Here is a 13,848-nt window from a genome sequence, read left to right on the forward strand (position 1 = left end):
ATATAGACCCGTCTAGTAAAATTTCTTTGTTTGATAATATTCTCAAAGCATAACTGTTGACTGTTCCTAGCCCGGATTATCAATTTCTACAATTAAAACGAGGGGAAAGTCTCATAGCTTTGTCAGTATAACTACAGGCAGACCGTGCCAATTTTGGATGTTTATCCTCAGACAGGATTTGATTGAAACTAGAGAGATGAGCGTGTATTTGGGCAACTGGGGGAGTGAATGAATGAATAAAACATGGTTCTTGTAAAAGCCTGTTGGGTAAAGAGGGAGAAAGCAAAGCAGTGGTTAGTAACAGAAACCTGCTGTGTGGCCATTGTGGGGGATGATGTGTTAATCGAGCCACAAACTGTGTGGTTTTTCAGGCCAAAGGTCTCATTTAAGCAGGCACGAAAAAGAGAAATGTATTTGAGCGGGGCCCTGCTGGCTGCTAGCCCTTGACTCAATTGCAGTAATGTAAATGGTGGATTAGGTAAAGGTGGCTGAGAACCCACCCCATCCTCCCAAATCCCCAAACCCAGTACAGCTACTGCCCCCTCCTCTTTTCCATTAAGACAGCTGGTATCTTTCAAAGGGTCCTGGCCCAATGATTGATGTGTAATAGCTCCAAGCCTCACCTGCCCCCTCACAGTGCTATTCATCCACCAAGCAGCCAGCACAGCTTTCTCCTGAGCACTTTGTTTCTCTAGCAGTGGGCGAAGAAGCTTATTTTTCTTTTTTTTTGCATTATGCATTCTGTTCACTGCATTCTGACTTCTCATTGCAACAATATTACTATGTTTCACTTCACATGTTTATTTATTCTGTTTCTAGCTTGGAACTGTTGCAACTGTTGGGCAACAACATTCTGACAAACAATGCTTGAAGGTGTTGCTAATTACCTACTAACAATTAAATTTAAGTTTTAGCAAAACTGAAACTTAAGACAGACTTGATGCCTAAAATAATTGTTAGCACTGAATTATTATAAAAAACAATTTTACAGAAAGGATATTTTATTAGCAACCTGATAGAGGTAGAGGATTACAAAACCAGGAACCCAGGCTCACATTAATGCAAAGTGTGTCCAGATGCAAAATAATGAGACAGAGACTGAGAGGTGTTCATTGAGGCTTGTTCGAGACCACTAAATCAAAGAAAATGGACAAGCCCTTAATTTGCAACAGTTCAGAGTGCTGGTTGCTTTCAGTGGAAGAGGCTTATGCTGCTGATTAGAGTGGAGAAGAGCTGTTTAGCTCGCACACAGGCCCCGGCAGCCCTCAGGATTAAAGCCACACAATCAAATGAAGCCTTTCTCATTCTTTCTCTGCTGCTCTCACCTCCAAGGCTACGCTGCTCGATACGTACACCGTACAGTGTACGTATCGAGAGGGGCACGGTATATGAGAGGGGCACGGTATATGATTTGGCAGAGGTAGGTGTGTAGGTGTGTGTGTGTGTGTGTGTGTGTGTGTGTGTGTGTGTGTGTGTGTGTGTGTGTGTGTGTGTGTGTGTGTGTGTGTGTGTGTGTGTGTGTGTGTGCACAATTGCTCCTTTGTGTATGTGCTGGCAGCCCAGCAGTCGCCGTGGTAACTCATCATTAGGTGATTAATAAGGCCGTGACGAGACTGCGGTTTAATCAGGCCTGGTGTTGTGTTGTGCTGAAGTCGATGACAAGAGCAGCTGCCCTGTCAGTTGGTGTCTGCTCACGAGATGACAGCCCCTGCCGCCGAGGAGCGTCTTTGTCAAACGTGCCTCACACTGTCTTTGTGTGTGTGTGTGTGTGTGTGTGCGCGTGTGCACGACTGCCACGAGCCATCTTGCTTCTTCCTTTCTCCGTACATACTTTACCTCACTTCCTCTCTATCTCCCACTCTCTTGCTCTCAATAATCGCACGTCTACTTGCAGACATGCTGCATAATTTCCTCTTGAAGCCACTTTCCCTGGCTCCCCTGGATACCTCCCCCCTCTTACTCTCTTTCTCTCTCCATCTCTCTTGGGCCGCTATCACAGCCATGGTAACACGGGTGCTGATTGCCAGGTCTGGCCCCTCTGGGAGCTGTAATAGCTATTTCTGGTTAATCTGTAGTGGGGGCAGAAAAAAAGCAAACACTGGCAAGTGAGTGAGAAGCCTCCTTTGTAGGCCTCCTGTGTAGGGCAGTGTGCTGTGGGCTGCTCGGCCCCCGTCCACCTTGCTGTGTTTGTGCAGGATTTCATCCTGGCCCTCTTTTGAGTGGATGATGATTGCTGAAAATGGCAGCACCGGGCAAAACATTGGCATGCCCTCTTTTCCCTTTGCCTTTTCTCCTTTCTCTGCCCCCTTTCTCCCTGCCAGTGGAGTGCTGTGTTCTCCCCTCCAGAGCTGTCACTTCAAATTAGCATGGTGATGACTGTCAGCCAGGGCAGAGGGCTGGGGTGAGCGCAGTCCAGCCAGCCCGATCACACACATACTCAAATACATTTTGCCTTGTGCCGCTGCAGTTACTCATCGGAGAGGCTAGCTAATGCTATCTGTGGAGTTCAGGAGGTGTTAGACGAGGAGGAATTGTATCATTTGCTCAAAAAAACCTCTGGGGGACACTGAGAAGTCACTCCTTCCCAAAGTCTGTCTTCCACCCATGCATATTTTAGCCCTCCTTGAGATTCCTGTCCCAGTTGGGAATAAATACCCTTAAAGTCAATATGGTCCAAATTATGGCGTCCTCCTTTTCCCCCTCGCTCTCTAAAATGAGGTAAATGGACTCAAGTACCCCTTTCCCACTGCACCAGAACCCAGTAAATTGCACTAGCATCCGGCCTTTGTCATCAGTTGGAAAGGAAAAACCCGGGTCTCAGGCCCGGGTGAAATGACCCTGCAGTTGACACAGATTTTAATCAGCTCCACCTCCGATCGGCTCTGATGTGAACAGGACACCCTGGTCGATCCTCTCATTTTGGCCCCTTTACCGCCGCGATGCGACGCACATTAAAGTTCCGGACGTTGGCGCATAAATAGACAGTAATATCCGTGTATCATTCGATCGTTTCATATCCGATTTAGAATCCAAAATCAGAAGTTATTGACTTTTACCCCGCATGGGGGGGCCGTGAAATGTTATGAGTGTGGGGATTGCACCGTGGAGAGAACACTGAGAACTCTCCGTGACTCCAGCATCGCCCGAAGCCTGTCCCACTCACCGCCGCTGAAGGAGTGGTGCTCCATGCTGCTTCTACGGTGTTGGGTTGTTAATGACCGATCCGATTCTTTTGAACAGCTCAAAAAACTTTTTCTTCAAGTTTTACGTCGTCGTTGGTTTAAGTTGCTGTCTCCTCTACTGTTTTGTTTCCAATCACACTGGAACCATGACACCACCCTTTTCCGACGTGTTCATGACGTCGAACGTGCTGCACCAGGAAAAAAAATGCATTTCTCCTGGCAATGGGAAAGGTGTCAATCGCCTATTTTAAGTGTATTTACCCGGGTTGAGCCCGCTAATTTTGGTGGGAAAGCGGTTTAGTAGGAGGCTTGAAGGTTGTGTTCTTTTGATGGAGCGGCTCAGAGCTCTCCAGAGTATACAGCGCTGCGGAAAGGAGCGCCAACAATTACTCTGAGGTTAAGGAGAGATGGCACAGCTCATTGCATGACTTCCAGGAGCTAATCTCCCCACTTTCCTCACCCACTGGAGCTCTCTCTGCCACAAAATGACCTTATTTGACTTACAAAATGTTACCTCCTGATACAATTATTGTAATGGTTATTGACTAAAGCTAATTGTCCTTTCCTTCTATGTCTTTGTCCTTGTCTGCAGCTTTTCTGAAACTCTGGGGTTGTTGGTGTGGCCGAATTTTCCCTGGATTTGACTGGTAAATTCAGAAGACTGAAGCCCAGGCTCACAGTCTACCTTTCACGGAGGCCCAGCCGTGAGAGGACTGAGGAAGGCACGTGGCGGATCATGACGGCCGACAAAGAGAAGGAGAGGGAGAAGGAGCGGGACAGGGATAGAGACAGGGATCGGGACAAGAGGGAGGTTGGCAAGTCCCGTCGGCAAGACGGCGACCGGGAAAGCGAGAGCTCCAGGCCTCGGCGCAGCTGCACGCTAGAGGGTGGAGCCAAGAACTACGCCGAGAGCGAACACAGCGAAGACGAGGACAACGACAACGGCAGCACAGGTGGAGGCAGCGGCACGGCCGAGGAGGCTGGCAAGAAGGGCAAGAAAAAGACGCCCAAAAAGAAGTCACGCTACGAGCGCACAGAGAATGGAGAGATCACCTCCTTTATCACGGAGGACGATGTTGTTTACAGACCTGGCGGTAAGTGGCAACCATGGCCAATCTTATTGGCAGCCTGTGCAGACGTTGCTGTTAGGATGATTGCCAAACTCTGCGTTTGCCGCAGGATGTTCTCTATTTATTGATTGCTCAATTTGTATACTGCTGTTTTATGTTACCTTTTTTTTTTCCCCCTTAAAATCTTTGTGTTTCTAGACACAACGTCAGTGTGTTCTTATCCTTGACGGGGCTAATTTTATGGTTAAAATGAGGCACTTCACTGCTCAACATTCTTCAGGTGAGCAATTAAACATGTGCAGATTCCTGGAAAAACAGCAATACCCCCCCAGGCCACCGTCCTAAGCATCACACAATCAATTCCAAGTTGATTTAATTTGTTCATTGTCTTGGACCAAGTCAATAAAGTCAATAAAGCAGAGTGCCGCTGCGCAAGATGACGCATTAGTGACGACAGCTATGATGATCATTTTATCCCGGTGGCAGGTGATTCATATTGAAAGAGTCGTAGCTCCACCGGGGCCAAACTCTGCTATAGATATAGCTCAGAAGAGAACTAACCTATCCCCCAGCTGTAAACATGGCCCCTCTTTCACCTGCTGCTTAGAAATTGATTGTACTAGAGGGGGGAATGTCAACATTAGCTGTCAGAAAGGGAGCCTGTGTGTGTGTGTGTGTGTGTGTGTGTGTGTGTGTGTGTGTGTGTGTGTGTGTGTGTGCGTGCGTGCGTGCGTGCGCGCAATTGTGGTGTGTTTATGTCTGTGATATTTCTCTCTCTCCAGCTTAGTGCTAGATCTCTGCACCTAAATCATTGCTGCCATGTCTTTTCATTTATCTAGCAGCCAGGAAAGGTCAAGTAGTGGGGGAGGGAGGGGGTAGTACATTGCCTGTGGTATTTAATGGGAAGAATTATGATATCATAGCTAGCCCCTGTTAGGTTATATTCTTCCCTAACCATCCACCGACGTGCATACATACAAACAAAAACCTAAGATGGTTGCGGTGAAATAACCCCCACCCAACCCCCCTTTTTCTTTTTTTTTTAACGCCACCACACCCCTCCTCCCCCTACATGGCAAAACTGTCTCCGCGTCACAAGTGGAGAGGTCTGAGCAAGCAGCTGCACTAAACCGAAGCCATGTTGTCGTTTTCCCCCTCGCTCCCTCTGACATGCACTCCATCAAAAGCTTTTTTTCCTCCTCACGCTCCACATTTCATCTTTAATAGAGAGAGCGGCACTACTTTGTTTCACAGATGACCGTGCAGAGAAGGAGGGGGGGTGGAGGGCGGGCGGAGTGTGGGGGGTTAAACGGAAGCAGTCGGTCAATTTGATGAAACATTTGAAAGGCACATAAACAAAGTCGACCGTCTTGGCCGATTAGACCTGCCGAATATTTATATTTCCACATCCGAGCCAACGGCGGCGCCGGCAAGCGGTTGGTGGGAAATATTTACCTTTACTGTCTTCTCCTTCAATTAGTCTGACCAAGCTTGAGTTGCGCAAGGGTCACTCCCACCATGTAGACCAGGGGCCCCAAACTACAGGTTGGGGGACCACATCTGGCTCGTGAGATAATTCAATGAGGCCCGCTGCATGTTTTGTAATATATTGTAAAATCTGGCTTGCAAATGAGTTCCTAAAACGTGAAGCTTAATGAATCCACACAATTTAACTTAGTTGTATTACATAACTTTTCCACATTAAAATGTCTAAAAACACCTGGACCTATATTTTGTTGAGGTGGGCACTTACCTTATCCCAAATGTTTCCAACAATTTTCAAACCCAGGGCAATCGGTAATTTTAATGGAGGTAACGGTCTGTGTCATTAGGTCGCCTGTCAATGGCGTCACATCTCCTTTACCCCTCTACTCGCTAGAGGTCCTGGGGAAACACGGGGAAGAGCGGATTATACGTCAGAGAGTGAGGAAGGGACTCTACGAGGTAGCTAACGTTAGCTAGCCACTGTATTGAACCATTGTTTGTATTGCTCTACGATTACTCCACTAACCATTGTTTGATGGAGCACGATTACTCATTGCCGTTTGCTGCGCGTTATGCCGCCGAAGTTGTCCCCACAAAGCCTAAACGTACAGGTGAAGACAACTCCCATGATCCCGCTCCACAATGTCATCAAACTCCCGTCTTGTGTAATTGTTTTGATTAAGAGACCTCTAGCGGCAAAAATTTCATATCGTGCCTTTAAAGCTCCCATTTTATACTCCTTTTCAACTCGTCAATGTTGGTCTCTGAGCCCCCCAAAACCTGCCTTTCAAGTTCAGATCATGCATTCTAGGCATTCTAACATGCCTCTATACCCCTCCTGTTCTCGATGGGCTTTTTCTGTGTGTCGCTTTAAATGCAAATTAGCTTCTGCTCCCCACACAACACTCCGGAACTCTTTGTGGCTTGGAGTGGGTGGGGCTTTCTACATCACCCATTACGCACGCAGCTTTTGTTTCATTTAATTAGGAAATGGAGGAAATAAATACATCTACAATAAAATCACACTGTTTTTATTAGTTTTGTTTGGAGAAACGCTCAGCGGAGCAGAGTTTGCTCTGATCGCACGGCGCACCGGCAACCTTTTTGTTTTATTTATTTTTATTTTTTCATTTTTTTAAGAAAGGTTAAAAATATGGGAGAATCCCGGGAAAAAACAGGAGGGTTGACAGGTATGCCTCAAAAACAGCACACAGCACAGAAACGCACAGCGCAATTATTTTTTAAATATTTACATTTCCCCGGTCTGTAGTTTGTCATGGACAGTTGATATTGATTCCTCTTTTAAAAGATTTGTGCTGGTCCACAACAGAGCAGTTCCCATGCTTGGCTGAAAAATATTGCACACCTTCGCGAAGGTATTTTAGTTTTGTTTTTTTGTTTTTTTTAAACATAGGTATAATGGTTAGGGACGCCACTGTGAGGAATTTTCCCCACCGGTTAATAAACAAATGACTGTTTAACATTGGTGTTACCGGTAACACAGGACATTTCAAAAGAGAAGGTATTGGTCGATGATGCTCAATATCTGTCGACTCTACTGCACGTCTGCCGCATAAAACTCCGGGTGTCGGACCCGGTAAAAGCCGTTCTTTCTCGAATATTGCACTTAATGGCTTAAATTAAACCATGGATTGATATAAAAGTTTTGTTTTTTTTCTTTATTATTTGCATGGAGGTTGTTTGGTTGTTGTTGCGAGGAGGCAGATGGATTTGGACACGGTGGTCTTGCATGGCGTAGTTGGTCCAGTGATTGCACCGGAGTTGCAGCTCCAGGTTATTATTTTTATAAAATCTTAGCTATAATAACGTATAACAAGATATAATTTTTTTGGCGCATTCCAATTACTCTGAATTTTTAGACTTTCTTTGTACACGCAGACCACCCAAAACCAGGTCTAGATCTGTACTTACAGTAGTCAAATTACTGTACTTGTAGTAGTCAAACCTGGACTAGATTGTAATAAGAAGCCTATATTGCATTTCAAGCACCATTTGTGAAAGTGTTATTCTTTTTGTGAAAACAGTAAAAAAGGTACATTTTACTGTATACTTTCCACACTTACAGATCAGGACTGGGTATATTTAAAAAAAAACGATCAGTTTGGATGTGGTTGATCTAGCACAGTGAATCAGGACTTACATACACCTTTTTTTGTAAAGTGAAATCTTGTTTTTAGAAAAAAAAAAAATTTAAATGTATTTTGTTGTGGTGGTAATGTTCTCAGCATTCCAAGGTTGTAAGAATGAGTAACCAATCAGGACTTTTTCTTCAAGGTTTTTGTGGAGTGCAAAAAAAAAAAGATATTTATTTCAATGTATTTGATTGTTGTTGAAAATAGAGCACTCCACTGTACATTGTCAGATTCATTGTAAGACTCTGCCATAGTTGATTTTTATTATTTTTTTTTTTAATAAATGACTTATTTATAACAACACATTACGTAGTCATATTTTGAAATCTAGAGTCAGCTTTTTGCACTGCCTTAATGTAGGGCTCTATGGAATCGTGTTATAGCTTTTTTTAAATTCTCAATTCCGTGATTCCGTCCGCGATTCTGTTATCACACAAACCTGAATGTCGCCACCGCTGGCCGGGCCCCCGTCAAAAATGACACTAGGTCGCCGGCCTGTGCCAAGCTGATGGCCCCCTTCCAAAAGATACTTGCTACCGGGCCGAACAACTTTTCTGGGAGTGACCCTGTCACGTGTTTTCTAGGGTGCCCACAAAAAAACTGACTGGGTTGTCTTAGTTGACATTTTGTGTGTTAGTAGGCCCATCAGACACAAATGTATTTACACAAGCACTGAAACAGTGAGTTTTTCATAATATGTACTCTTTAATGCTTTCAGCACATGAAATAGAAACGGAATAATAAAATCACAAAGATTTTTTTATGATTACGTATTTATTTTCACCAAATGTATTATTATGCACTTCACTCATTATGTGTCAAATATTCCAAACAGGGCAGATGGTTTTTCCCCTTGTTCAACGCTGCCCCCCAAGGAGAAGACAACCTGGCCAGTGGCTTCCCACATATTTTGAGTTTGAAAGCCTTGATGTAGACTGTAGCCGCTCGGACGGTTTGGATTAGACATGGAACAGACATGCCTTGTGGGACACTAGCCTCTAAGTAGACTAGCTTGTAATTTACCTCCTATTGTCAACCCCCCCGCAACCTCCTGCTGGCTGCTCTCCTGTGTGTGTGTGTGTGTGTGTGTGTGTGTGTGTGTGTGTGTGTGTGTGTGTGTGTGTGTGTGTGTGTGTGTGTGTGTGTGTGTGTGTGTGTGTGTGTGTGTGTGTGTGTGTGTGTGTAACGAGCGCTTTCTTCTGCCTGGTCATTGCAATCAGATTTGATGTGCGTGGCTTATGCAGGCACCAAGCCTGCAATGGATTATGTTTGCTAAATGTTAAATCCCATTGTACCCGTCTAGTGCCATACAATTATGTAAAACTGACCACACTGGGAGAGGGCGAGCTAGAGCAGGTGAGAGAAAAGGAATAGCCGCGACCCCTGAAACACCTTTTTTAATTGCTTTTGTCATTGAGAGCCGGACAAACGCAGAGGCCAATGACATTGTGGCGATAAGGAGTGAGCTAGCATTGAAACCCTCCACACACACACAGAGTCCCAGATCCACCCACCCCACCGAGCGTTCTATCTGCTGAGCTTTTCTATCCCTGGAAGACCAAAGAAGGCGGCTTCGTGCAAATCGATTGTGCGGGAGAGAGGGGTGGGAGGAGAAGTGCAGCCATCCAATAGCTATAGTTAAATCTGGCTCCAGCGCTGCTTGGAAGGGAAGCAGCGGTCAGGGCAGAATGGCCGCGGCCATTTGTGTGGTCGGCTGCGGGGATGAACAGCCTGTAGTGGAGCAAGTCGACCTGGCCAATCGATGAGCATCTTGAGACTGCCCCCCCCAGGTCTAGCTAGACGTATCCAGAGCCCCCCCACACACACACACACACACACACACACACACACACACACACACACACACACACACACACACACACACACACACACACACACAAAAATTATAGATTCTCTCTCAGGAGATTATACACACTGCCTCCAGGGGGATCAATAGGAGACACCCTAGCAGCAGTGGGACACACACACACCACATACATCCTCAAACGCACACACACTCAACCCCTATTACCCACACACCGGGAACACTTAACGCACACATACAAATAAATACACCCAGTCACCAACAAACATCCTTTGTGTACCAACACACACAATCAAAGCCGAGATTAAGACAGACACGCACTGCACCTTGCCTCCACTGCAGTACGAGGTTGCGCTCGCCGCTGCAGGCGGCAGGCTGCCATAGCACGTCTCCCGCTCTCCTAACTGACTGGCTGGCTGGCTGGCTAGACTGTTTAAAATGGAGAGAGGGAGCTAATAGAAACCACCTGCCGCCTTCAACTCTCCCCTCTGCCTATCTCACACAACATGGCTCCCATAGACACGCAAGTCATGGCGTAGGACAGCAGAGCCTTCCACCGTTTCACTGGCTCAACTATAAAGATACAGCGCATGTTAAGAGTCTACTTTAAACTTCATCTATGCCTGTTTTGCTGGTTTAATGAGGCAGTGTTTTTCTCTATAATCATGGACAGAGATGATTGTCTGGTTTCTAGTTTCAAAGTAACCACATGAAGCATTTAGCAATGATACTACCTTCTACGGCTGCTAATCGATTGTTGCTTAGCTTGAGCATTTGATTAAAAAAAAACCCATCAGAATGAATAGTTAGCCGATTTCAACAGACATTTTGTGATTATGTGCAAGCTTTACATGAAGTCACGTTTACATTTGCAGTCGTCCATTAATCAGTTTGCTATTTTAATGTGGCAAATATTCGGTCAAGGAAACGTCCTGGAATTAGAATGCCTTCTCCCCTTTCCCCTTAAAGGCCATGTTTTAGCTATTTAGCGTTTTTCTTCTGAACTCCCTGGTGCAATATATTGTTTACACAGCCACCGCTATAAAATTCTGCCTTTTTGAAACGGATTAACTACAGCCCAGTCTATTAACTTATCGTGTTCTATAGTCTATCTTGTCATTTAAAATTTTCATTTCATTTCATTTTCTTGCCATGGTGCATCATGTTCACTTTCTACCCTCCCTCCCATTTTCCGTTTGGGGAGAAAAAAAAAAAGCAAGGAAGAGCGTAATGTGGAATGTGAATTATATGGAGATTTGTCTTTAAAGCCAGAGCAGACCTATTCCATCCACAAAGGTTATCAATTTTTGAAGATTAGTGTAGTTTTGGGGGTATATAGCAACTAATATCCCTTCCTGAGTTCACAAAACCGAAGAAGTCCCCGCATGGTCTGCAAGAGCCATGCACTGCCCACACAATACACTTAAATAAGTCCCCTTTGGTTTCTTTCTATAGCCCCAGTGTAGACAGATGCTTGATTAGCACAGCATATCTCCCCTTTACAAAGGGTACGTCAACCTGCTGGCTGTTCCCAGTCAAGCCTCCATGAAGGACGGTCCCTGGGAGCCGTGTCATGTTGAAGTATAGCAGCGTGAATCTGCAGCCTGTCGCTAACCCAACAGATCTATTTTTAAAAAGCCCTCTCCACTCTCCCATCTCTCTCCCCACCAGATACTCGGGGAAAAGGGCCCCCCCTTTTTTTTTTTCTCTGTGAAATTCAACCACATGCCGTCTGCTAAATGAGAAAGCGTGGGCAAGCAGAGAGGGATTGGATCAGTCATGGGGATTGGGGAGTGGGACTTGTCAAAGGGCCTCTGTTCTCTCCCAGGAGCCCAGTCAGCTGTAGGAGTGCCCCGATGGTATCACCTGCCAGGTATTTCCTCCTGCTTCTCGGATGGGGGTTGTGGTGAAGGAAGGAGAGACAGAAGGAGAAGGCATGGTGCGTACGGCTCTGTGAGAGCAGGTTAACCGGGCCGGGGTAAGGACGAGCCGCGCGCGTTGCCCAGCACCTTTTGCAGGCTTTCATGGAGTCATCGCAGGGCGAGGAGCAGCCCAAGCCGTCTTGGTTGTCGGCTCGCTCTCGAGAACCCTGGTGGTTGTTGGTGGATCAGTCAACGCACGCACACACAGTGCGTTCTCTCCCTGTCTCTTTGGGTCTCTAGTTCCCCTACACCCCTGTGGTTCCATTATTACATTCCTGGTGCTCTTTAATTTTAGGATTTAAACCCAAGGGGGCAGCTTTACTAAAGCCCTACGCTATTCATTCAGTCTGGTGTGTGTGTGTGTGTGTGTGTTTGTGTGTGTGTGTGTGTGTGTGTGTGTGTGTGTGTGTGTGTGTGTTTGGACAGACACACGCACTCCTTTTAACAATGCAGGTGTGTCCTGCCCAATGGCTAACCCTCGACGCCTGCAAGCGCAGCTTAAGCAAAAGCTCCTCTCTGTTTTATGACCCTGCCATGCATGTTAAATATACTCATATTTTGACTGTTTTGCTGAGCTCATACCAAAACACACCAAAAAAAATCACCCATGCTGTTTACAAAACACAGTGTGTGTGCTTGTACTCAGTCACCACACTCTTTTTTTTTCCTCATTTTTACTGCTGCTGGCTCATAAAGACTAAAGCCAAGCAAACATTACCTAAGAACCCCCCCCACCCCACCCGCTTACTCCACCCATTTTAATGCTGCAGCAAATTAAACAGCAACTTATTTGTCTGACACAGAGAGTAGAGCAGGGCTCTGTCTTCTGCTAAGTCTAGGTATGTTTTAGATTAGACATGCTCGGCAACCATAGCAGAATAGCTTGCTGAACAATGAGCCGGGATGAGGTGTGTGTGTGTGTGTGTGTGTGTGTGTGTGTGTGTGTGTGTGTGTGTGTGTGTGTGTGTGTGTGTGTGTGTGTGTGTGTGTGTGTGTGTGTGTGTGTGTGTGTGTGTGTGTGTGTGCGCGTGCGTGCGTGAGAGATGAGGGGGTAAACTGAATACTACCCACCTCCTTCCCCATGAATATTCAGGCTCTTGAACTCAGCAGTGACAATGTAATTGGAGAAACAACAGCGATCAGGTTTCATTACGGCGCCTGGGTCGAAAGAGTCGTAATCAGGAACTATATGATTCTTTCTCTGCGCCGAGACCGCCCCGCTCCCGGTTCTGCGGTGCTCGGTAGTGGGCTGAAACGCAAAGAGCTCGCCGGGAGAGAGGCGGAATTAGCGTCCGCCGAGGAGGAGAAAGACCCTCTTACAAAAGCCGTCCTTGTCTACATCCATACAGTCGGCACGCACACTTCAGCCCCAAAAGAGACGCCCATCCCCCCACACACACACACACACACACTCCACTCCACCGCCGTCGACGCTGCTCACGCTAAACCTCCCCCCACCCCCGTTTTTTTCCCCTCTCCCATTCTCCAGTTGAGCGAGGAGACCCACTTCCAAACGCACACAAAATGGCTGGAATGTTTAACAAGCCTGGTGAACCCTGGAGGGATCAGCCCGGCCCGAGACCCCCGGAGCTCGCCCAGCTCCATCGGCTCCCCTTTCCGTGTTTTAAAAAGAGGGCTTTTGAAGCTTTTCTTTTTTTTTTTTTTTTTTTTTTTTTTTTTGTTGTTTTTTTTTTTTTTTCCTCCCTTTCACATTTATTTAGTTTAGTTTTGCAGTCGTTTCAGAAAGGCCCCTGAGGTGGTAGGGACTTTTAGCACTCGCGACACATTCAAAATGCTCTCTTCACATTTTGAGGAACCGGCTTTCTCGCTGTTTGTGAATGATTAAACTGGATCGCTGTCTGAATCTGGCCCCTCCAATCGGGTGTGCCGGCGAGGTGAGGGGGCACCAGGCCCTCGTACCCCTGATTTGACGCCGCTGAAACATGTCATCTCATCTCATTCAGATTAGACTCTTTTGTTCTCAGCCCCCCCCCTCCTCCACCTCTTTTTCCCGCTCTCCCAGCCTCTCTCTCCCCCTCTCCCTCTCCTCACACACACACACACACACATGCTGTGTCACCCACAGGTCACACAATAGCACTGATGGATATTTCATTCATGTTATCTTGTAAATGACTTCCAGGGATGGTGTAGAGGAGGGAGGGAGGATGAAGGGCAGTGGGGGGGAGGGGTGTAGTGGGAAAGGGGATA

General features: G+C 46.4%; 1 protein-coding gene across 1 annotated transcript in view; it reads left to right on the forward strand.

Moving 5' to 3' along the window:
* Positions 1-3,918: 3,918 nt before the first annotated feature.
* The window catches only part of rerea (arginine-glutamic acid dipeptide (RE) repeats a), a gene marked incomplete at its 5' end in the record, with an annotated part of 95,293 nt that continues 85,363 nt past the window's right edge, over positions 3,919-13,848 (forward strand). The window contains one exon of the mRNA XM_080015886.1: positions 3,919-4,276. Within this exon, the coding sequence (XP_079872012.1) occupies positions 3,919-4,276 (358 nt within the window). The remainder of the gene's footprint in view (positions 4,277-13,848) is intronic.

The sequence above is a fragment of the Zeus faber genome (assembly GCF_960531495.2).
Source record: "Zeus faber genome assembly, chromosome: 15".
Taxonomy (NCBI): domain Eukaryota; kingdom Metazoa; phylum Chordata; class Actinopteri; order Zeiformes; family Zeidae; genus Zeus; species Zeus faber.